Source organism: Dromaius novaehollandiae, chromosome 5, assembly GCF_036370855.1.
Source record: "Dromaius novaehollandiae isolate bDroNov1 chromosome 5, bDroNov1.hap1, whole genome shotgun sequence".
Taxonomy (NCBI): Eukaryota; Metazoa; Chordata; class Aves; order Casuariiformes; family Dromaiidae; genus Dromaius; species Dromaius novaehollandiae.
In genome coordinates, this window is record NC_088102.1 from 69,063,635 (window position 1) to 69,084,817 (window position 21,183).

The following is a 21,183-nucleotide window of genomic DNA, read 5'->3' on the forward strand; positions in this document are numbered from 1 at the left end:
GCTTTCTGCTTGTCCCGAAGGCCGGGGGGGAAGGAGCCGGGCCTCGCTCCCGCTCGCACAGTTACGTGCGCTCCAGCCAGCGCAGGGCAGAAACACGTCCCTTTTCCCCCAAAAAAGCACCGAGCGGAGTGACACCCGGGCCGGCGTCGCGGGCGAAGGCGCCGCCGTTGACGCATCCGCTGGCGCTCGGAGGGCGGGAAAGGGGCCGGGAAGGATGGGGAGAGCCTGGGGACACGGAGGCACCGGGATTTGGGGCAGGTTTTTGGAAGAAACGCGGTTCCCCAGGGTGAGGTGCGAAGAGGCGCGGTGCCCACAGGGGAGGATTTGGGCAGGATTTGACAGTGTTTTTTTTTTGGGGGGGGTAAATCGGGAAAGGGGCCGTTTCCCCAGCAGCCCCACGGCTCTGGGGCAGCCTCCTTTCCCCCACGGGGCCGGTTCCTAACGCGGGGGTGGGGGGGGGGGCTGCCGCACCGCGAGCCGCGCGAGCGCAACTAAATTAAAACCTGTTAAATTTCAAATAGAGAAGCGGCCGGTGACCAACGGCCGCCGCGAGGCACCGCGCGCCCCCAACGGCCCCGGGCGCCGCCAGCGCCCCCTCCCCCCCACCCCCCCCCGCGCCGCCTACGTGCGCCCCGACACTGCCCTGATGGCACGGCCCCGGCGGACCGTACCACCGCCCGCGCGGGGGGGGTCCCGCGGGGAGGGGCGGCCAACGGCCGGCCGCGCGAGGCCAGGCGGGGAGGGAAGCGGGGGGGGTGGGAGGGGGCCGCGGCGCAGGCTGAGCGGGGAGAGGGGCGGGGTGGGGGGGGCGGGCGGGCGGCGGTTCAACAGGTACAAATGGTTCCTCCCCGCAGCACGGACGTGCAGAAGCGAACGCGCCGCGCCCGCCGCGGCCGCGGGCGGCGGGGGGGAAGGGGCGGGCGGCGCCGGCCGCGCCACCGCCCGCCCCGCCGCCGCCGCCGCCGCCGCGGCGGGGCGGGGCCGGCGGAGGTGGGGCGGGGCGGGGCCGGCGCGGCCATTGGGCGGCGCGGCGCGGGGGCGGGGCCGGCGGGCGGGCGGGCGGCGCGGCCATTGGCGGGCGGCCCGCGGGGGGCGGGGCGGGGGGCCAGGGCGCGCGGCGTGGGCCGGGCCGCGGCAGAGCGAGAAGTTGGCGGCGGCGGCGGCAGCGGGGGGGGGGGAGCGCGGAGCTGCGCGGCGGCGGAGCGCAGGTGAGCGCCGGGACGGGACGGGACGGGACGGGACGGGACGGGACGGGACGGGACGGGGCAGGGCAGCCCCCGTGCGGCAAGAGGGAGCCCGCCCTGGGGATGGGGCTGCGGGCGGGGGAAGCCGTCGGGGCGCCCCGCCGGCACCGAGCGCCCCCCGCGACACCGGCCCCCGCTGCCCGGCGCCGCCGTCGCCCTCCAGGAGCAGGTGAGCCACTGACTAACGCACATTGTGCTCTCGGCGACCCCACTGTGCGTGTGACAGCGGCTAACCTGCTCCTCGGACACCGCTGTGCGGCCCCCGCCGCCCCGCAACGGCCGCCAACGGTCGCGCGCGCCCGCCGCAACGGCCGCCAACGGTCGCGCGCGTGCGCCTCAACGGCCCTCGCCTCGACGGACCTCGCCTCGCCTGGCCCGGCCGGGGCCGCCACCGGGCCTGGCCGCCCCATCGGGGCGCGGAGTCCTGCACGTCGCCGTCGCCGCCGGGCCCGCGGGCGCCGCCGGAGCCGTGAGGGCGGTAAGGGCTGCGCGAAGGAGAGCGCGTTCATTGCCTCCCCCCCCCAAACCCCTGCTCTTCTCCAAAGTAAATAAACGCTAATGGTCGCTGTACCAAACTAAGAGGCGCTTTATCCCCGCGCTGACGTCCTGATACCCAGTCAGTGACTAACTGAACTGCCATTGCCAAGGGTGTGTTAATAGGAGAAACCATGCCTGGTATTGCCCGGGATGAGTCACCTTTAAAGAGAGACTCCACGAGCTGTTGAACCAAAAGCAGAACCCAGCTTCACTTTCCGTTTCTGTTGACGTTTTGCCTCCCTCCTTACCGCTCACCTTTGCTGGCTGCTTCTCTGCTTCTTACATCGGGGCTCTCTCTCGGCTCTGGTCCCGGGCGGGCGCCAGCAGAAGCAGATCCGTGCAGGATCGTGCCGTGATGTGACATGGGGGACTGTGACTTCAGACAAGCAGGAAGGCGAGCGAGCGGAGCAGGGACTCCTCCAGCTGTGCGGGGCAGCTGTCACCAGAAGCGGAGGAAGTGATGAAGCAAACTGCTTCTCGTACAGCGTACTCGCTTCTGATTTTGTGCCGCTAAAGGAGCTGGGTAGTTGAAAAGCATCTTGTTACAGCGTGGCACAGCTTTACCCCCTGCTTCAGCTAATAGTAACCAGCTAGGCTTTGCAACGGCCCTCCAAGGCTTTCTGAAACGGCCTGGGTGTTCTCTGGCTTGCTTGGGCTGCTCAGGCGTTACCGTGGACCGTTGTACGGGCTTAATCTCATGAATGAATCAAAGGGCTCTTCTCAGTAAGCAGTCAAGTCAGAGAGGCTGAGCAACACCCTCTACAGATAAACCCTCACAGAAATGTTTCCCTTGTCCCCCGTGCGCTGCCTGCGCCTGTTTGATGTTTTCCTGTTGGGTCCCAGAGGAACATCTGCTCTCCAGAAAGGAAAATCAATTCCTTCTGTGCCCTGAGCAGCCTAGGTGAGTCCAGGATGCTCAAACAGACTAGAAAGGGAGGAAAACTGCTGGAACTTGTGAAAGCTGCTTTCACGGTTGCTCAATAGCTAAGGGGGTCCTGTCTGAGGGATGGAAAACAAGTTGTGAGCCTTCCCAATCCTAGAAGGCTTTCCTCTTCCCTGGCTACACCTCCAGCCTATTTCTGCTGCTAATCTCCAAGCGGGCAGGAGCTCTGGTGTAGCTGTATGGAAAGCAGGGAGAGGGGGAAACCTGGTGCAGAAATACTAGTACCTGTATATTAGCATGTCTGTATTAATGCTGTATCTGCAGGTTGAAACTTCAGCCCTACAGTACCATACTACCTTGTTCCACGGGTAACTGCACATAACAAACCTGTACCTGACAATGAAGGCGCTCTGTTTCTCTTGAAAGAAATAGCACTGCATTTGGTACTGTGCTGCCTGATGGTTAACCCCTGGCAGAAATGTCTCCATAGATGTCCTGGTTGCTCTGGCAAGATTTGTCCCCGTCCCCATCAGGCAGCAGCACTGTGGTATAAAAACTTCCCGCTGCCTATGGAACCATCCTGTACAGTTCCAGTAAGGCAAGGCATTGAAATGAAATTTGTTTGTTATTTCTTTCCTGTATCTCTCTCCCGTTAGCAGGGGAAGCATACGGCCGAATTCCTGTTTTAACATTCTTGTGGTATGATTCAAGACTAACCTGCTGTGCTGTCAACTGAAATCTTCAATAAATACTGCAAAACCAGCGTTTGGGTGTTCATTACTGTAACTCAGGGTTCAGCAAAGAGCTGGGCGGGTCCATAAGGTGTGCTTAAGTTACCCCAAGCGGCTGAAGAGGAAGGCTGTACCCTCCCAGTGACATTTCTGATGTGTATGGCATACAGCGTCGATGCCATCTCTTATTTTGTCTCTAGAGCCAGTCGAGGGTGGCTTGAAAAGGAGGGGGGACGGTAACCGTGCTACCTGGTCATCTCTCAGGCCGACACACCGGTGCTGCTGCTCTGCTGCCCTAGGGCTGGGGAAAAGCCCTTGCTAAATGAGCCTGCTGAACCGTAGCTGCTCTGCAGAGCGCTCCCGAGACACGGGAGGATACTCCAGGGCTAAGATGCCCCTTCGTTTACGCGTTCAGCTTTTTCAGTAGCTCCTTAACAGATTCTGTAAGCTGATACCTACCACTCGGGTGCTAAAAGCTCTTGCTGAGAACTGGTGCTGTAAGATTTTGAGGAGGGGCAGAGGGTGCCTGACAGGAGGGGAAGATGCTGGAAGTTAGGCAGGTTCAGCTGAAAGGATTCTCTGCGCTCTCAAAAAGATTTTGGTCTTTTATTTCAGTGCTTCATCAAGGGAGCGAGCAGCCTTAACTGCACTCGGACACGCGTATCCCGCTCTGTTTATAACATGGGCCAATTGCAAATCCTGAGCTGTGAGCCTCGCCGAAGGAGAAAGCTAGCCTGTTAGGAACAGGGCTACATAAATTGTTCAAGAGTCGGAGGAAGTCAGTTAGTTAAATGCAAGCGGGGACTTATATAATACATCTTTAAAAAAAAAAATCTGCTGGCAGGAGGTTCCATTGGGAAAGAAACTTGCTCATCCATAAACAACAAAATTTCCCGACCTCCTCTAGTGCTTTGTGATTTTTTTTTTTCCAGGGCAAGGTAGAGCGTTGTTGGTCTTCACCATGATGGGGGAGAGAGACACAGAAAGGAAAAAAATCACCATTATGAGAGCAGACAATGCTTCCCTGCGCGGACACGCAGATGCGCGTGCATGCCGACTCGGATATCGTCTCTCCCCCGGCTGCGGGGAGCTGCCCTTCTGGGATGCGTGCACCCAGGAGCGATAAAGCAGCGCATCTGTACAGCACTCGGAGACCAACAGGCATTTTCTCCTCTACTTGTTCACACCTTTTCTTACGTAACTGGTGCTGAAGCGTGTGCTTTAAAAGCTTTAAAAAGCCAAAGCCAGGGGCTGGGAGTAAGCACAAATGCTTCCAGCACTCTAGATTAAAACAAAGCAAAACAAAACCCACCATCCAAATAAGAAAGAACCGATGCAAACACAACTACCAGGAGGAAGCGTTTCGGGTATTTGCAGCTGTGTTACCCTCCCGAAACCATACTGGCCCAGTGTGGTGTTGGTACCCTAAATAACAGCAGCTGAGAGCGCGGGGGGGGGGACGCCTGGCATAACGAGCGGACACAACGTGGGGTAGACGGCCAAGAAACCGGGAGTGAGTTTCGTTCACGCATTGTTATTGGAAACAACCCCGGGGAGGCCGGCAGTGCGGGAAGCGGACAGCTGCCCAAACGGAGCGGCCACGTACCGCGGCCCGGTGGTGAGGGCCGGGAAGCGGGAGGGCCCCAGCAGGTAAAGCTTGCGCCCCAATAAACCCTGCGCTTTCCGTGGGGGGAAGCGATCCCGGGAGGTGCAGCGACCTGGGGCAGTGCTGGCTGCCGTCGCGGGGGGAACAGCCCGGCGATGAATTCACGCAGCCGCCAGCGCGGGGAAGCGGGACGCCCTCCTGCGCGGGGGGAACCCGAGCCCCGACGCCGCGGGAGCATCCCCGCGCTGGGGCGAGCCGGCGCGCCCAGGCCACCATATACGCTTGGATCGGTGCCTCGCTCACCACCGCACGGCTAGGACGCCTCGTACGCTGGGGTTTGGGTTTAAGAAAAACTCTGCTGGCTTTGTTTTAATCTCGTAACAATGAGTAATTTCTTCCTACCGCTCTGTAGTGGCCTAGAAAAGGACAGCATCATCTCCACTGTAGCAAGAAGGCTTCTCCCAGGGCATAAAATTTTAATTAGGAACAATCGTGCAGCCTTGAAATGGGAATTGCAAGCAGCAAAAGTCAAATCATCAATAAAATATTCAATGGCAGAAATGCATTATTGACACGGCCTCGCGAGCAGCTAAAAGCGGAGGGGCAGAGCGCTGCGGCCGGCGAGCCAGCACACGGCGGGTCCCGAGCCCGGGGAGCGGGGCCGCCCCCGAAGCGCGGCATTAATATAGGTCACGGCAGCTCGGCAGCGCGGCGTGGCCCTGCCGCCGGGTGCGGTGTCCCCGCTAGCCGGCCGTGCCCCGCTGCGCGCGGTGCCATCGTGGGGCAGGAGGAGAGGCATTAATCAAAGTCATTTATTACCTTATTAAACTCAACTGCCTTTGCAGCTGCCGGACGACGTTTTATAGAAAACCCCACAAATTAAAAACAAAACAAACCCAGAAAACGCCGCTGGCAGGAGGCGAGGCGTCTGACACGGCGAGCTGGCAGCGCTGTTTTGCCCTTTGCGCCGGCGCTGGTTTCCCACACACAGCCCCATTGTTAGAGCCGCACAATAGGAAACGTCGCGCTCGCCAGCGCGAGCCCCGCGCGGCCGCCCCGGCGACCCGGCCGCGGTGCCCGGGGCTGAGCGGGCCCTGCGCTGGTGGGTTGGGGGGGACGCCAGCCCCCGCGCCGACCCGGCCAAGAGACGCTCTGCTTCCCGGCCCCGCCGGCCGGCGGGGGGTTCCCGCGGGCGCCCGGGACAGGGGATGATCTTGCAGTAGCAGCAAAACGCAGGGTCAGCACGGGGAGCGGAGGCCGGCGGGACGCCCCAGCCGCGGGGAAACGCACGGGGACAGCGGGGCCGGGGGCTTTCTGCACTTCACAAGTCGCCACGCACCAGCCCTGGACGCTTCACGCGGGCACCCAATGCCCAGCCTACCTGCGGGGTCCCCTCCTCTGCGACAGCCGCGGCACCAAAGCAAGCGTGTTCACCCCCAAAGGAGAAGGATATGGGCGCTTGCAGAGCAGCCAGAGCCTCGAACAAGCCCCAGGTGAGGGCAGGAAGGACAACCCCCGCCTCAGGGCTGCAGATTGAGCCCAGCTGCCCCCAGCGAGCCCTCCCCGTGGCCGTCGGGGCTCCAAGCCAAAGGCCAGCTGAGCGCGGGGGTCTCATCCCACGACTTCTCACATCAGGGCTGCACGCACCAAGTCTCTTCAGCCGCTCAGGAAAGCTCTGGGGTTGGTTCAGCCTGGGGAAACAGAAAGAGAGACCCAGCAAAACCCCTCGCGTCGCAGATAGCCTCCCAGCACGGTGCCTGAGCGGCCCCGGCTCACGTGCACCCAGCTAGAGGAGGAAATCTTTATTTTGTTACTGGGAAACTTCCCTTTTCTGCTTTCACCACACCCAGGAGTCCCCTTGCAGCTCCGCTGAGAGCATCTTCCCTTCCCCTTGTGGACAGGACCATTTCCTGGGAAAATGGGACGTTTTCCCACAGGCAGCAGCTTCCTCCCAACTTAGCAAAGGAGGTTTCGGAGATGCAACGAGCGGGTCCAACCCCAGGGCATGAAAACCCCGAAACGATGAACATTTTAATTCCTGTTTATTTTGCACAAGGCAAAATTTAGAAATGTGGCCCCAGAATTAAAGCCCCCCCCTTTTCACCCGCATAGGCAAGTTCTTCCGAATACACGGAGAACTTAGCCCAAAATCTGAACAGCCTGGGGATGTTTGGGGAGGATTAAGGGATTCCAGTGGTGGCTGAGGCCATGGAGCTGCTCGCTGCCACCCCGGTGTCTCAGGGAGCCGTGAGGCCCCAAGGTTGGGGGACCCGGCAGCGTCACCGCATGCTGCGGGCAGAAAACGCTGCTGACCTGTCTGCAAGTCAAGATTGCACTCAATTTGGGGGTTTCTGTGTTTTTTAAGCTGTTTCCAAGATAGACCTGGCTCCTCCTTATAGAAGTGCACGTGGGGGAAACAGTCTTGTTGTTCCCTTTCCGGAGGAAAAATCTGGCCGTTTCCAAGGCAAGCGGCTTTCCCGAATCTCAGGGTTTTCCCCCCGCCAGCAGCACTGAAACGCTCTTTGCCACCTCCATCGCCCTCCGATTCCCGCGTCGAGGTGGGGGCCTGGCCCGGCAAACGCGGGCGATAGCTGCGCTGGCTGCAGGGGAGGGACTGCTCCGCGCGGCTGCACGGAGGGGGAGTATTTTTAGCGCGTTTTCCCTAGGATACGTTTCTATGCAGGCAGCAGCGCCGCACACCCGCGCGGGCCCCGCTGCGTCCCCTTCTCGTCACCCACGTGAATATTTCAGCCGCCCGCAAGCGGCCACGGCACGTACGATTTCCCCCCCGTACCTGCCTGGAGCTGCAGCCGAGCACCGTCCTCGCCTCGGCCTGTCCTAAAATGCTCCGGGCTGCAGCTCTGCATTATTAAAAAGCTGCCAGGTTTCATCCCCGAGACGGCCGCCGCCTCGGCGCGGATGAGCCTCACCTGCTCCGTGCAAAGTGCTTCGCCATCAAAGAAAAAAAAAAAAAGCGCCACGCACGTAACAGTCGCTTGGTCATAAAATACTTAAAGCTTCAACCTGCCGCGCGGGCAAATGCAAAGAGACAGCTTGGAAACGGTAAAAAGCCGTCTCGCAGGAGGCACAGGGCCCCGGCGTGCTGGCCCCGCCGGCAGACGGAGGAGCTGGCGGCTGCGGATCTCTCCCCCGACGGGCGAGAGCATCCCCAAAACCGCCCGGGCGCGGGGCGACGCGGCCTCGGCGGACACGCGGATCACACCCGGCCCCCCGGCACGCGCACGCCTCGCACGACCCCGTTTCAAAGCTTTATTCGAAACCACGGAAAGCGTCTTACAGCCAACACGGCATCCTGGCCACGTTTTTTTTTTTTGCATACGACATACAGGAGACGCGGGAAACGGAGACGTCGGACTCCGGGACCGCCCGGACAAGCCTGTCCCCTTCCCGGCCCCCCCTTGGCTTTGCCGTTAAAATATGGTACAGCCTGTTGGGACAGATGAACGAAACCGTACTGGCCATAAAGGAAAAAAGTCCAGAGGGAAACGCTGCCCAGAGCGTTTCTAGCCCCGCTCTCCCTCCAGCAACGGGCCGCCGGAAAGAGAGCTCGCGCTGCAGTTCGGATGAAGGAAAAATCCTTAAAAAGTAAGTAGACTTCAGAAAAACACCTCTCCCACGGCGCCGCCCCTTCCTTGGGCCGGAGAGGCTGGGGAAAAGGCTCCCGGTGCCCTCGCCGAGCGCGGTCGTCTCCCGCGAGGAAGCAGCCGCTCGTCGCCTACCCCGGGCGCTTTCCGTCTCTCTGCCCCTCCGCTCAGCGAGGGGACGTCGCTCCGGCTCCGCCGTCCCGGCAGCTCCTCGAAACCCGTCAGGGAAGGCGAGGGGGAACGTAGAAAGCGCTTTATAAAAATAGAAGGGGTCTGTTTTCGTCCACGGGGGAGGAAGGTTGCTCCGGCTGCTTGGTTTTTGTTTTCTTCCGCAGTCTGTAAAAATCCTCTGTCCGGCCATCCGCATCCATTCGTGATACAAAGCAGTAAAAAATATATAGATCTGTACGTGGAATACGGTTTTATTTATAGAGTTACGCTCGCGGGGCAATCGCTGCTCCGCCGGCCGGGCCCTTCTACCTCCAGATGCTCTGCCTGGATGACACGACTGCAAGACACAAAAACAAGCCGCGGTGACCCCGGCGGATGGACGGACGGGCGGACGGGGGGCCCGCGCGGAGGTACGCACCTTCGGGGCTCAGGCTGGGCACCAGGGGCTCCGTCAGGTGCCTGGGGTTGCCGAGGGGGCCGGCTCGGAGGGGCGAGTCGGCGCCGGCGGGCGGAAAGCCTGGGGGACAAGGAAACATTTCCCGGCTCAGGGACGGCGGGTCCGGCCGCGACAGGGCCGCCGGCACCACGTCTTCCCTTCTCCGCGTCCGAGCTCGGCCCGGTCGGGAAAGGGCGGAGGGCGAAGCCGCGCCGTCCCCAAGACGGACCTGCGCTTGGGGGGGCAACACCACCATCCCTGGGGCCACGGCAGCTTAGACGCACAGAAGCAAAAATAATAATAAAAATCACAATCTGGAGGCAAGTTTAAGCGTAGGGAAGCCGGGGCGCTCCCGCGGCCCCCGGCCAACGCGGCCCCCAGCTCCTGGGCTGCCCGGGGCCTCCCCCGGGCGCTGACCTCCGTGTTGCTGCTGGGCCAGCAGCTCGCGGTCGCCGCGCTCCGGCAGGGCCTCCTCCTCCGGCCGGGCCGGCGGCACCGTCACCGTGGCTCCGGTCTGCTGGATGAACTGCTGCAGGTTACACTGCCGCAGCTCCTTGTTCAGCTCCTCCAGCTCCTGGTTCTGGGCCTGCAAAACACGAAGCGGGTCAGCGGCCCGGCACGGGGAGGGATGCTCTTCCTCCTCCTCCAGACCCCGGGGCACCGGGAAACCCCAAAAGCCAGCCAGCACCTCCGGGAGGTACCGTCCAGGGAGGGCCTGGGACCCGCGCGGGTGCTGCTGGTGGCCCTGGATCACTTGTGGGCCCCGAAGCACCGCTAACGGGCCCTCCATGCCGGAAGGAGACCTCTTCTTGAGCCCCCTGGGATTGGGGTCTTGGGGCTGCCAAAACGCTGCGCAAGCAGGGCCAGCTTTCTCCTGGCCGCCCCCAGCCAACCCCTCCCAAGGGCCCGCTCTCCCCGCCGGGAGCTGCTGAACCGGCCCGGCCGTACCTGCAGGTTCCTCTCTGCTTCCTCCAAGGCCTTCTCCACGCTGGCCAGGTTGCTCTCCAGCTGGGTGCCCTGCTTGACCTTGGCCTCCAGATCCCTCTTCATTTTGGCAGCCATGTCCTCCAGATCCGCGGGGCTGGGCCCGGGGGCCTCCCTGCCCTTCGCGGCCCTCTCGGCCATCTCCCACTGGATCTCCTTCTGCAGGGCCTCCGTGCGGGCAGCCAGCTCGTAGATCCTCTGCGTGTAGTCCTCCAGGCTGGCCCGCAGGCTCCTCACCCGCTCCTGCCTCTCGCGCTCGCACTCCTTCTCCAGCCGCAGCTCGCTCTGCCAGAACTCCTCCTCGCCCAGCTCCGCCTCGTTGCGCCGCACCAGCTGCTCCAAGAAGAAGATCTCGTCCTCCTGGCTGGGGACCCGGCCGTGCTCCCAGAGCCGCAGGTCCGTCTCCAGGGAGTCCCCGTGGGCCTCCAAGGAGCACAGCCGCTCCTGCTGCCGCAGCACGGTCTGGAACAGCTCCTCCTTGGAGGGCGGGACGGTGCCCGCGCTCTCCGTCAAGTCCATCCCCTCCCAGGCGCGTGCCCTCCATCGGCCCTTGGCCACCAGCTCGCCGGAGCCCACGGGGCCCAAGTTGAAGGTCATGGCTTTCCTCGGCTCCCGGGAGCGGGGCACGTCGGTGCTCGCGGGCCTGGGTTTGACGGGCAGGCTGGCCCGGACGAACGTCCTCTCGGGAGCCTGGGGAGCGCCGTCGGAGGCGGGCCGCTCGGCCACGCTGGGCCCCGTGCGCCGCAGGACGAACTGCACGTCGTGCGCATACTGCCCGCACTTGGCCAGCGACTCCAGGGGACACTCGAGCGGCAGGAGCTGCCTCTCCTTCTCCCGCAGCTTCTGCACCAGGACGTAGCGTCCCGTCTGACCTGGGGAGGGGACGCGAGCACGTCACCCGCGCAGCGGGGCCACCAGCGCCGAGGGCCGCGGCGCTTCCACCGCGGGCCGAGGCAGAGCCCGCCGCGCCGGAGGGCAGCTCCGCTCGCCGCCGGGCGCCCAAACACGGGCCCCGAGCCCCGGGGCACAGCGGCACCGGCGCGGTTGAACCCCCTCGCGACCCCGTGGAGAACCGCTCGCGCCCACCACCCCGGCCGGGGAGGAAACACGCTCCGAGGAGATTCGGAGGTGCAGAAGGGACTTTCTCAGTATTTTTGGAAGGGGTGCGAGAGGAAGGAGGGGAGCAGAGGGCTCCGATTTCCATGGCCGAGCCCGAAATCCGTTGCCAAGACCCCCCAGCTCCAACCGCGCGTGCCAACGGCAGAAGAGCACTTCAAGTCTAAGCCACTAGACGGCAGGATCGGCCGCGGCACGGACGAGGCCCCCGGGACGGACGGCGAAGCCGCGGCGGCTGCCGAGCCCCAGCGCGACGGCCCGCTCACCTATGGCCCGCGCCAAGGCGATGACCACTTCTTGGCAGGTGGTGTGGTGGGAGACGCCGCAGACGACGCGCTGGATGCCGTCCACCCACACCTTCAGCTCCATGCCGCGGCCGCCGCGGGGTCAGGCTCTCCGGGACGGCATCGCGCGACGGAGGCCCCGCGGCGACGGGGGAACGCCGCCTCCGGCCCGGGCTGCCCTGCAAGAGACGCCGCGCTTTTGGTAGGGTTATCGGAGCTCTGCGACGGCGGCAGCGGCGCCGAGACCGGCCTCGTCCCAACGGTGCTCCCGACCTTGGTGACCGGCCCGGGAGTCAGAGCCGGCCGCGAGCTGCCCAAAACTTCAGCGCGACCATCAGGCGGAGGAAGCACACGATAACATCTAAAAATAAATAAATAAAAGCAAACACAGGTTTTCATCCCCCCCCGAGCATTTGGTTTTCAGGTCCTCGAAGCGCCGAGCCCACGGTCTCTGCGGGCGCGGGGAGGCCGGGAGAGCGGACGGCGCACAGCGCGTTTCGAAGGCTCCCACCTCCAGCAGCGACGGGTTTTTAACCCAGGTACCAGAAAGGGAGAGAAATCGGGGAAAAGCAACAGCTCCGCAACGCGGCTCTCCAAGGCGGATCCGGCAGAGCCGCAGCAAAACGAGGTATAAAAGCCCGAAATGCAACCCCCCGCCCCAGGGACCGCTGCGAAGCAGCCAAACCAAGGGGAACATTCCCATTAGCCGGAGGAAACCCTGCAACGTGCTTTACCGATTTCTGCGTTTACGGGAGGAGGACTGCTCAGCCGCGGCCCTCCTCGGCGGCTCCCGGGGACGAGCGCCCGCGCGGGAAAATCGCCCGCGTCCCCGGGGCCGGTGGTGAAACTCGGCTCCCTGCAGAACGGGAGCTGTTTTGGCAGACCACAAAAAGGGAAAAAAGGGCAAAAAAAGGAGGAGAAAAGGAGAAGGCAAGGGGGTTCGTCAGGTGCCCCGTGCGCCGGCTGACAACGCCCAGCGAAACCCGCGCTCCTCCCTGCACCCGGCGCGGAGCAAAGTCCACCGCGCGAGGCGAAGCCGCCCCGCGTCCAAACCACCCGGGGGGGGGACGACAAGAAAACCAAAAAACCCACGCTTCCTGCACCCGTCCCACTCCCCCATTTCTGCGCTGCGCCCCACGGCCCCGGCGCTCCCGGTTGCAGCGGTTCCTCCCGGCGCCTAAGGAGAGACGGGCTGTTTTCCCCAGGCGCCGTCCGCGCGCGTGACCTTACGGCTGACATTAGCTGCTCCTCCCGGTCCCCCCCCTGCTTAAAAGCCACCGGGCAATAAAAGGCGAAGCCTCCGCCTTGCAGCACCTCCCTCGTCGCGGCTCCCCGCCACGCTCCGGCTTTCCCGTCCGCTCCGCGACGGCCTCGCGCGGGGAGCGGCGATTACTCACGTCGCGGCGAGGAAAAGCCCCGCTATAGGTTTCTTAAATCGTTTTTATCGAAAGCAGATTAACAAAGTGACTAATTTGCAGTCCTGTCCCATGTGATCGGTCTCAAACGGGTGGTATGCATGATTCATATAGCTTCTTCACCAAATTTCCTAACTGGGAGTTGAAATTTCAGGGGGAAAAAAAAAACAAACCTCCCAGAACTTGCAGCTTTTTTTTTTTTTTTTTTGCAGCATCTCAGTCTCAGGAGGGAAAAAAACAAGCCCAGAGAGCATCCAGACTACATCTGAAGGGAGCTTTGGCCTCCCATAAATCAGGGCCGCTTTTAAAACCTGGAGTTCGGAGCCAACTTAAAATTACCTTGATTAAAAGGAGAAGGGAAAAAAAACCAAAAACGACAAAAAGAATCGATCGGTCCTGCCCCCCGGAGCGAGGCGGCTCCGTTTCCGAGCCAAACCTCGGCTTCTCCCCCCTCCAGGCCGTGCCCCGAGGCTCCCGGCGGCCCGGCACCGGCCGGGTTTGGGGCGAGCGCGTGCCCGCCCGGGGGAAGGCAGCCCGCGCGTGGGAAGCGGCCTGCACGTGCGAGCCCACGCCGCGAGAGACTATTTATTCCAGCACGAGAGATTAAAAAAAAAAAAAAAAAAAAAAGGCAAAAACCAGCAGCACGCAGCGAGGGGTGAGTCACCGCCGCGCTCGCCGCGACGCAGCGCCCGAAGCCCCCGGCCCCGCGCCGAGGGGAGGGGAGGGCACCCCACGCGCCCACCGGCCGCCAGGGCCGGAACGCGCCGCCGCGGCCCGAAATCCCTGTTACGGGAGCAGAGCGGCTTCCCCCCGCCCCACCGCCGGGTCTTCTCCCGCCTCGGAGCCCTCTTTCCCAGCGGCCCTGCTGGACCCTCCCGGCTGGGTCGGTGCCGGCTGCAGGAGCAGCAGCGGGGGATGCAGCTGCGCGAGGGACTCGGTCCAAGCACCAAGCACCGACTTCCCGCCGTGGGAAGTCCCAGGTCGGGCGGAGGGGATCGGCCGCGGCTCTGAGGAGCTGCTTGGCCCCGGGCGGCACCGGGCGCCCACCCAGCTCCTCCGCCGTCCCCCGGGGCGAATCAGGCAGCTCCGGAGAAGGACGAGCAGAAGGAAAACCGCACCTCATCGCCAGTCCCGGAGAGCGGCCTTGCTGACTCGCATCGCCAAGGAAACAGCCTGCCCGCGGCCGCGTTGCCCGGCTGCACCCGCCGCGCTCCCCCGGCTGCACCCGCCGCGCTCCCCTGGAGCCTTCCGGGCCCAAAGCAGCCGGAGCTGCTCGGCCGCGAGCAGACCAGCCCAGCGCTCCGGGGAGGACGTCGCCTCCCGACCAGGCTCGCAGCAGCCAGGAGACGCCCTAGAGGGTCACGAACGACGATGGCACAGGACCGGCGGCTTTCCGAGACGGCACGGGGCCGCTCCGGGGTCGCCCCCGTCTTCCAGCAGCGCGCGCAAAGGCCGCCCACCCCTCGGCGGCAATTAAACCCACGCAAGGAGGGTGCGAGCCCCCGGCAGCAACAGGCGCGGGGCTTTAATTCACCAAAGAGCAGCTCACCTGGGGACGGCCGTAATAGCTCACGTCCTCTGTCGAGCCATCCGTGCTCCCGCTGGTTCCCAGCTCCGCTGCGACCGAGGAAAACTAAATCCCTCAGCACTTGCAGCACTCGGGAGCCAGAACGCCGCGTGAAAGCAAAAACCACAGGGTGCCCCCCAAAAAATCCCGGGGTCCCAAGCGTATCCCGGACGCTCGAGCCTCGCAGGAGAGCCACCCGGGGAAGAAACGACTCGGGAAGAGCCCTAAGGAACGGCCCAGCCCCGCGGGGTCCCTGGCCCAGGTGGGCTCTGCCAGCCCGGGGCCGGGCGACGAGGCGGGACGACCGCCCCGGCGCGGGGATCACGGCGGCGGTGACTCACGCGGCCGGCTGGATTAATGACTAACCGCGGGCGGCCGCCCGCACGGCCTCCGGAGCCGTGTCGCAACGCCAAGGGCAGCGGGGAAGGGCGACGCGGGGGCAGGTCGCGTACCTCGCCGGGCAGCGCCGGCCGCGATCGCCGCGGGGGAGGCGGGCGGACTCGCTCCACTTCTTGCCCGCAAGGCGCTCGGCCGCGGCGCCGCAGAAGCGGGGGTCTCGGGGTCCGGCTCCCACCCCGGCGGCCAGGGTTTGGGGTCTGGTCCGCGCTGGCTCTTCGGCGCAGGTCTCCCGGCAGCGCTCCAGCCGCAGCCCTGCAAAGCCAGGCGTTAGCGGGGCCCTCCGAAAGCCGGCGCGGCCGCGACGCCAGCCCAGAAAGGCCCGCGCATCCCGGGCGCCGACGTCCCGCGGCGGCGGGGAAGAGGGAGGAAGGCAGGCGCGACGCAGCTGGCGAACGTCCCCCCGGCGCCGCACGCGGCACGGAGCGCGGCCGCGGTTATCGGGCGGGAGGAACGCGACCGACGCGGAGACGCGGGGCCTGCGGCCGGCACGGCGCTCGGAAGAGCCCGGCTACCTGCTTCCTGCTCCGCCACTCCTCCCCGCCCCAGGGCCCGCGCTGGCGGGGCGAAAGCCGCCGACGTCGGCCCAGGTCGTTTTACGTTTCCGGAGCAAGTCCCGTGTCCCGGGACGTGCCGCGGGCTCCCGAACACGCAGGTGCGCGCCGCCGTGAACGGTTATTTACAACTTTGCAGGATTAAAGAGGCCTTTAACGAGCGTTTGCTGAGAGCAGAAGCTGCTCCTGCCTTTCCCCCTCTGTCACAAAGACGCAAATAAATAAAACGAGACGCCGAGAACTAACCAGGGTGCAACCCCTGATAAGACGCTCGCGCGTTTACGGGTCCTGCTGCCGCAGGATCTCGCATGTGATTAATTAGGCAAAGGTGCCCAAGCCCCAGCCGGAGGTTCGCGGCTCCCTAAGGACCCGAAACGGGAGCCGGGCTTCGGAGAGGCACCGCCGCCAGCCCCGCTCACCCTGCGGCTGCCTCACCCCGACCCCTCCGGCCCCGCGCGCTTCGCTCCGCCCCAGCTTCCATCCAGCTCGGGGCTGACCCGCCTATGTCTTAAGGTGAGAGTTGTTTGGGTTTGTTTTTTAAAAGCAACTAGTTATTGCAGCCGGCTGGCCCGGCCCCAGCGCTCGGGAAGGCGCCCAGCGCAGCCCGCGCGGAGACGGAGGCGCGCGAGCCCGGCACGCGGGAAACGGCGCGGCGCGAAGTCGCTCGCCATCGCGCGCCGCGACGGGATTTCGCTTAAAAACAGATGAATTAATTAAAAAATAAAAATCGAATAAACAGCAAAATAACCCGGCGCGGAGGCGCGCTCCTACCTCACTCCGGCCCCGCGCGGGCTCCCGCGGGCGCCGCCAAGTTCGAGCCCGTCCGTCGGCAGGACGCGCCCCGAACGCGCGCGGGCAACGCCGCCAACGCTCAGCGCCGACGCCCGGAACGCCCCCGGCCCGCGGCTCCCCCCCGCCCACGCGCGGCACCGAAACACGCGGGGGGGGGGGGATGGGGCGGCGGGAGGCGCCCACGCGCGGCGGCGCCCCGGCTCCGCGCACCCACCTGCCGGCGGCGGCTCCGGCCGGGCCGCTCCGCTCCGCTCCGCTCCGCAGCGCGGGGCCGCCGCGACCTGCCGCAAGCCCCGCCCCCGCCCGCAAGCCCCGCCCCGCCGCGCAAGCCCCGCCCCCCCGCGCAAGCCCCGCCCCCCCCGCGTCGGACCCCGCCCCTCGGCCCCGCCCCCTGCCGCCAAGCCCCGCCCCCGCGCAGGTGGGCCCCCCCGGGCGCTGAGCACCCCCCAAGTCCGGTTTTTCATTTTTTTTTAAATTTTTTAAATTTTTTTAATTTTTTAAAAAATTTTTACTGCCAGCCAAGCGGGAAACCGCCGCGGCCAGAGCCGGTAGCCTCCGCCAGCCCAATCCCCACCCTCGCTTGGCTGCTTTGGGGCTGTTTTGTGGGGTTTCCCCCCCTCCCCAGCTCCTTCTCCCCCCTCCTTGCCCCGGCCCAGCCGCCCGCAGCCCCGGGGCGCCCGACCTGCTTTCCGCCGCCCGCCAGCAGGTTTTTCCTGTTCTTGCCTCGGCGCTGCCTTCTTTGTTTATTTATTTATTTATTTATTTATTCATTTATTTACCCCGTTTTCCTTTTTGCCCCAGCGTTGCCGTACCCCCCCCCACGGCTCCCCTCGGCCCTGTCCCCCCCCCTCCGTGGGGACGCCGGGGCTCCCTCGCCTCCCTCCCTGCGCCGGGGGGACACGGCCGCTCTTCGGAAAACAGCTTCGACGGCCAGAACGTCCCCGGGGGGCCCAGGACCGGGCCGCGGCGGGGGGTTAACGCAAGCACCGGGGGGGGGGGGGGGGGGCCGGCCTGGTCCAGCCTCCCGCGCGCCCGCTGAATGCGCGGGGCTGGATGGGTGGGGGGGAGCAGGGGGGGAGCGTAGCCCTGGCAACCCCGCGGCACCCAGGGGCCCCGGCGTCCCCCCTTGGTCCCCATCCCCACGCGGGGCAGGTGCTTTGGGGGGGGGAAACGGCGGGTTTGGGGGAAAAAGAAGGAAAACAGAAGTCGCTGGCTGATGGGAAAGGCAGCGCTAACTGGCCGGGACCTGGCGACGCAGCGCGGGACGGGGCCGCGCGTTAGCACGCTTGCTGGCCGGTTGCGATGCGGCCTTGCACACGCAGGCAATCGCAAAAGAGCAGCACGCGTTGCGGCCCCCCCGCGGCACCGGGGACGGGGGGTTGGCACGGGCGGTTTGGCCCTGGCTTTGGGGGAAAGCAAAAAATAAAGCACCCGGTTTTCACCTCTTCTTGCTTTTTTGGGTCTTCGGAGTCACCGCTCCTCGGGGAGCCGCGCAACCCCCCCCAGCCGAGGGGGGAGCGAGGCAGCTCCGTAAATCCGCCGTGACGGGAGGGCCTGGCCTGCCCCGGGAGCTGGACGAGGGCCCGGCGGCTATTGAGTTAATCCTTCATTTAACGCGTGTTCGTGCGAAGTCATTCGAAACCGTCCCCTCGGTCCCAACCCGCGCGATAACGTCAGCCGCAAAACCCGGCAGCTGTGTCGCTCTTTCCCGGGAGAGCCGTGACCCTGAATCAGCCTGCGGGCACCGCTCAAAAGCCCCAGCAGTAAAGTCATCCCTGGCGCCACGCGCTCCCGGCCAGCCCGTTCCGCCCCCCCGCAGCGGCACGGGGGGCCCTGCCTCCCCCGGGGTCTTCCTTCCTCCGGGGCACCGGCTCCGGCAAGGCTGCTCAGCGGCGGGTACGGGGGGCCCGGCCCGAGCAGGACGTCAGCTCCCCTCCTTTCCGCTGCCTCCGCCCCGCCGAGCCCGGCACGGGTCCGAGCGCCCGGCTGCAGCGACCGCTCGCTGCGCGGGGCCCTCGGTTACGGCAAAGCCGGGGTCCCCCGCGCGCATCGGGGAGCGGGGAGGGCAGCGGCCGGCGAGGCAGAGGCGGCCGGGCGTGGAGCGGTTAAAGGGTTTTAGCCGACGCGCAGAAGGAACTAAACAGGTTGGGGAGTAAAAAGCCAATTAGGAGATTTAGCAGGAGGAAGCCGAGCCCTGCAACAATAAAGATAGTAGTTTTAGCCGCCAAAGGAAAGATTAGAAACCGAGCGGGGAGAGCAGATTCGCAGCGGGGCCGAGAGGCAGGGAAAATTGTAACAAAACCAGGGTTTTTTTTTAAATAAAGAGTTCTTGTTCCCCGAGGCAGATTCAGGTTACAAGCTCACCTCCAGCACAGTTCGCCTCAGGACCCGAGCTGTGCAGGCGGCTCCCGCGTCCCTCCTAGGCTGGACATCTTCACCCTTCGGAGAGGTCAAATTACAGCTTGCACCCGTCGCCAATTTAATCCAACAAATCGGGGAAGAATCGAGCACGATGAGGCTTGCTTGCTTGTCGTTTCTACGTTATCTTTTAAACATGGTTTTGCCCAGGATAAAGTCCGAGGAAAGGACCTGCCTCCAAGCCCCTCCGCGCCACGGGCTCCCTGCGGGGGAGCGGGTGGGTTTAACGCCCAGCGCCCGGCTCACTCGTAAAAACGCCCAGACACCAACTCTTCCCTTAGAGGAGAAAGTCTCAGACTAAAAAAAAAAGAAAAGAAAAGAAAACCGCCGGCTGCTTACGCATGGTGCGTGGTGCCAACTACTTAAGCAAAGAGGCTCGCGGGAGCGGGCACCGCCTGCAGCCGAGAAACGGGGGGATTTGGCCGGAGCGGGAGCCGTGAGGCAGGCATCCTCCGAGCAGCTGCGGCGAGCCCGGCCCCGAAAGGTACCTTCGAAGCTGAGACCCCGTCGGGCACAGAAAGGCTCGGAGAAGGCGGCTGAAGAGGATCAAAGCTCCGGAAGAGCTTCCCGGCAAGCAACGGCTTGCGCAGGCCAGGGCTGCGCGGGCTGGAAAAGGCACGGCTAAGGGGCGACGACGGGGGCCTGCCAAGCCGCGCGTGGCACCCGCCGGCCCCTCTGCCTCTTCCCTTCTTCCTTTCTTTCTTTCTTTCTTTCCGGCGCCAGGGCTCGGGGCACGGCGAAGCCGAGGGAGCCGAGGTCAAGGCGAGCGGAAGGACGCGGCTCTTCCCGCGGCGGGCGGGCGGCCGGCTCCGTGCCGAAGGGAGCTCTCGGGTGTAAACGCTCACGTGGGTTCGAGGCGAGACTGGGCAAGCTGGCGGAAAAAAATGCATCTGGATTACTAAATATAGAAAGCAGGGAACGACGAGGGGAAAGTAGCGGTCGCGCTCCTGCCCAAGGGGACCTCGAAACTGGAAGAGATGACACGGGTTCAACAAGCGGCCGGAGAAATTCTTAGGAGAAAAATCCAGCTAGCGCTACTCTGCGCAAAGGCAGCGAGCGCGGCTCGGGGTGTCCCCAGGTCTGCAGGTTGCTGGGGAATATTCCGAAGCAGCACCGTCTTGCTTGCCTGCTTCTTTACTCTTTTCCCAGGCATTAGCTTTCACAGAATCAATGTCCTGCGTTGTTGTTACGCCCACATCACAAAAATCAAGCTGCAGTCTCAACAGGCTGCTCGCTGGGAGGCAATTTATTATGTTCACTGGAAACAGAGGTCTCTCCACGGGAGCCTCCCACCAGACCTACGAGGATCGTCCACGGAAGCGCCATCTCCAGGCTCGCGTGACCCAAAAAACCCCTGTTTCTCAGCTAGCAAAACCCCCCCGTCCACGTTGGATGGGAGGAAGCGATCCCTCACCTGCCGGGCGCTCGGCCGCCGGCACCTCCCTCGCTTCGGGTCGCTCCTCGGACGGGAACGCGCTTTGTTCAGCCCGGGTGCCGGACAGATCCCAGCTTCCAGCCGGGAAGAGGAGACGCCTGCCAGCCGCGCGCCAGCGCCCCGGGGCCCGAGTGCCCCTGCCAGCCGCACGTGTGCTGGATCACGGGCGATGCTTGCCGGCTCGGGCAGCCGCAGCGTTGCGATGCTCGGCGGAGTGAATCAGCCCTGCGGAGCGGCCCGGACGCGGCTCCCGGCATCCTGGAGCGCGGAGGCCGGCTCCCGGCGGGAGGTGTCCGTAGGCTCCCTTTGGTCCCGTCGCTGGGAATTGCTCCTTCCAGGCTGCAAGGGGCCGCGGCGGCTGGTCCAACGCTCTCGCTGGGCTTTTTCGGCCTCTTGGGACGGCCAGCGCCGGCGAGAGCCGTGGGTCTCGCGCAGCGGAGTCCGAGGCCGGGTCCATCCAGGCGCGTCCCCTCCGGCCCGCGTGCGTGCTCAGACCCAGCCCGCGGGAACCACCGTGTTTTGGTGGATCGCGTAGCCTCAGAGGTCCTTCCCCATTCCCATGAAGCCAAAAAACGCCGGTGCCCTCCTGACGAAAGCCGTAACAGCCCCCAACGCTACGGCACGGCGGCAGCCGTCGGAGGAGGAGGAGGAGGAGGATGGGGAACGGAGTTGCCATACTCACAAAGCGGGACGAAATCGCGCTGGAGCCAAACGTTACAGAGGCGGCGCGGGCTCCGGGCAGCCTTTGCGCTTCTCCCTGCGGGATGCAGCAGCGGCGGGCGAGGAGCAGCGAGCGGAAAGGCCGTGAGCCGAAGGTTGGCTCCAGGTCAACAAGCCCTTCTCTCTGCCTTTCAGTGCCCGAGCGGAGAGCAGAGCAGCAAAGCGTGCTGCCACCAGGGCCGTTTCCCGAGGGCTCCTGGCAAATAGCGTCCAGCTCCGGTGCGGAGCGAGCGCTTGCCTTGCGCCTTCACTGATGCTCCTGCTTTACATGTCCCTACAGGCCATTTAA

At 64.4% G+C, this 21,183-nt stretch overlaps 1 protein-coding gene and 1 long non-coding RNA gene across 16 annotated transcripts; one reads left to right on the forward strand and one right to left on the reverse strand.

Moving 5' to 3' along the window:
• Positions 1-1,096: 1,096 nt before the first annotated feature.
• On the forward strand, positions 1,097-5,562 carry LOC135328541 (uncharacterized). Its single transcript, XR_010389548.1, has 2 exons — positions 1,097-1,208; positions 4,328-5,562. It is a non-coding gene; the product is annotated as an uncharacterized LOC135328541 (long non-coding RNA).
• A 2,695-nt stretch (positions 5,563-8,257) lies between these two features.
• RASSF7 (Ras association domain family member 7) lies at positions 8,258-19,525 on the reverse strand. Of its 15 annotated transcripts, none has more exons than XM_064513179.1 (8): positions 19,228-19,525; positions 18,686-18,760; positions 15,032-15,230; positions 11,580-11,958; positions 10,162-11,069; positions 9,631-9,799; positions 9,196-9,294; positions 8,258-9,114 (listed from the first exon to the last, which is right to left on the reverse strand). In XM_064513179.1, exons 4-8 carry the CDS (start codon positions 11,680-11,682, stop codon positions 9,083-9,085), a joined length of 1,311 nt encoding a protein of 436 aa, XP_064369249.1. In that variant the 5' UTR covers positions 11,683-11,958; positions 15,032-15,230; positions 18,686-18,760; positions 19,228-19,525; the 3' UTR covers positions 8,258-9,082. The 15 variants fall into 15 exon arrangements, with proteins under 15 accessions (XP_064369249.1, XP_064369247.1, XP_064369251.1 ...); XM_064513177.1 differs by having other exon boundaries at positions 18,686-19,036; XM_064513181.1 differs by having other exon boundaries at positions 11,580-11,776; positions 11,871-11,958; positions 18,686-19,525.
• Positions 19,526-21,183: the final 1,658 nt, after the last annotated feature.

Coding starts and splice junctions, on each gene's coding strand:
- RASSF7 (XM_064513179.1), bottom strand. CDS start 11,682: ATGGAGCTGAAGGTGTGGGTGGACGGCATCCAGCGCGTCGTCTGCGGC. Junction 9,295..9,630: donor GGCCCAGCAGCAACACGGAG/GTCAGCGCCCGG, acceptor CTTGTCCCCCAG/GCTTTCCGCCCGCCGGCGCC. Junction 9,115..9,195: donor GCCCAGCCTGAGCCCCGAAG/GTGCGTACCTCC, acceptor TGTGTCTTGCAG/TCGTGTCATCCAGGCAGAGC.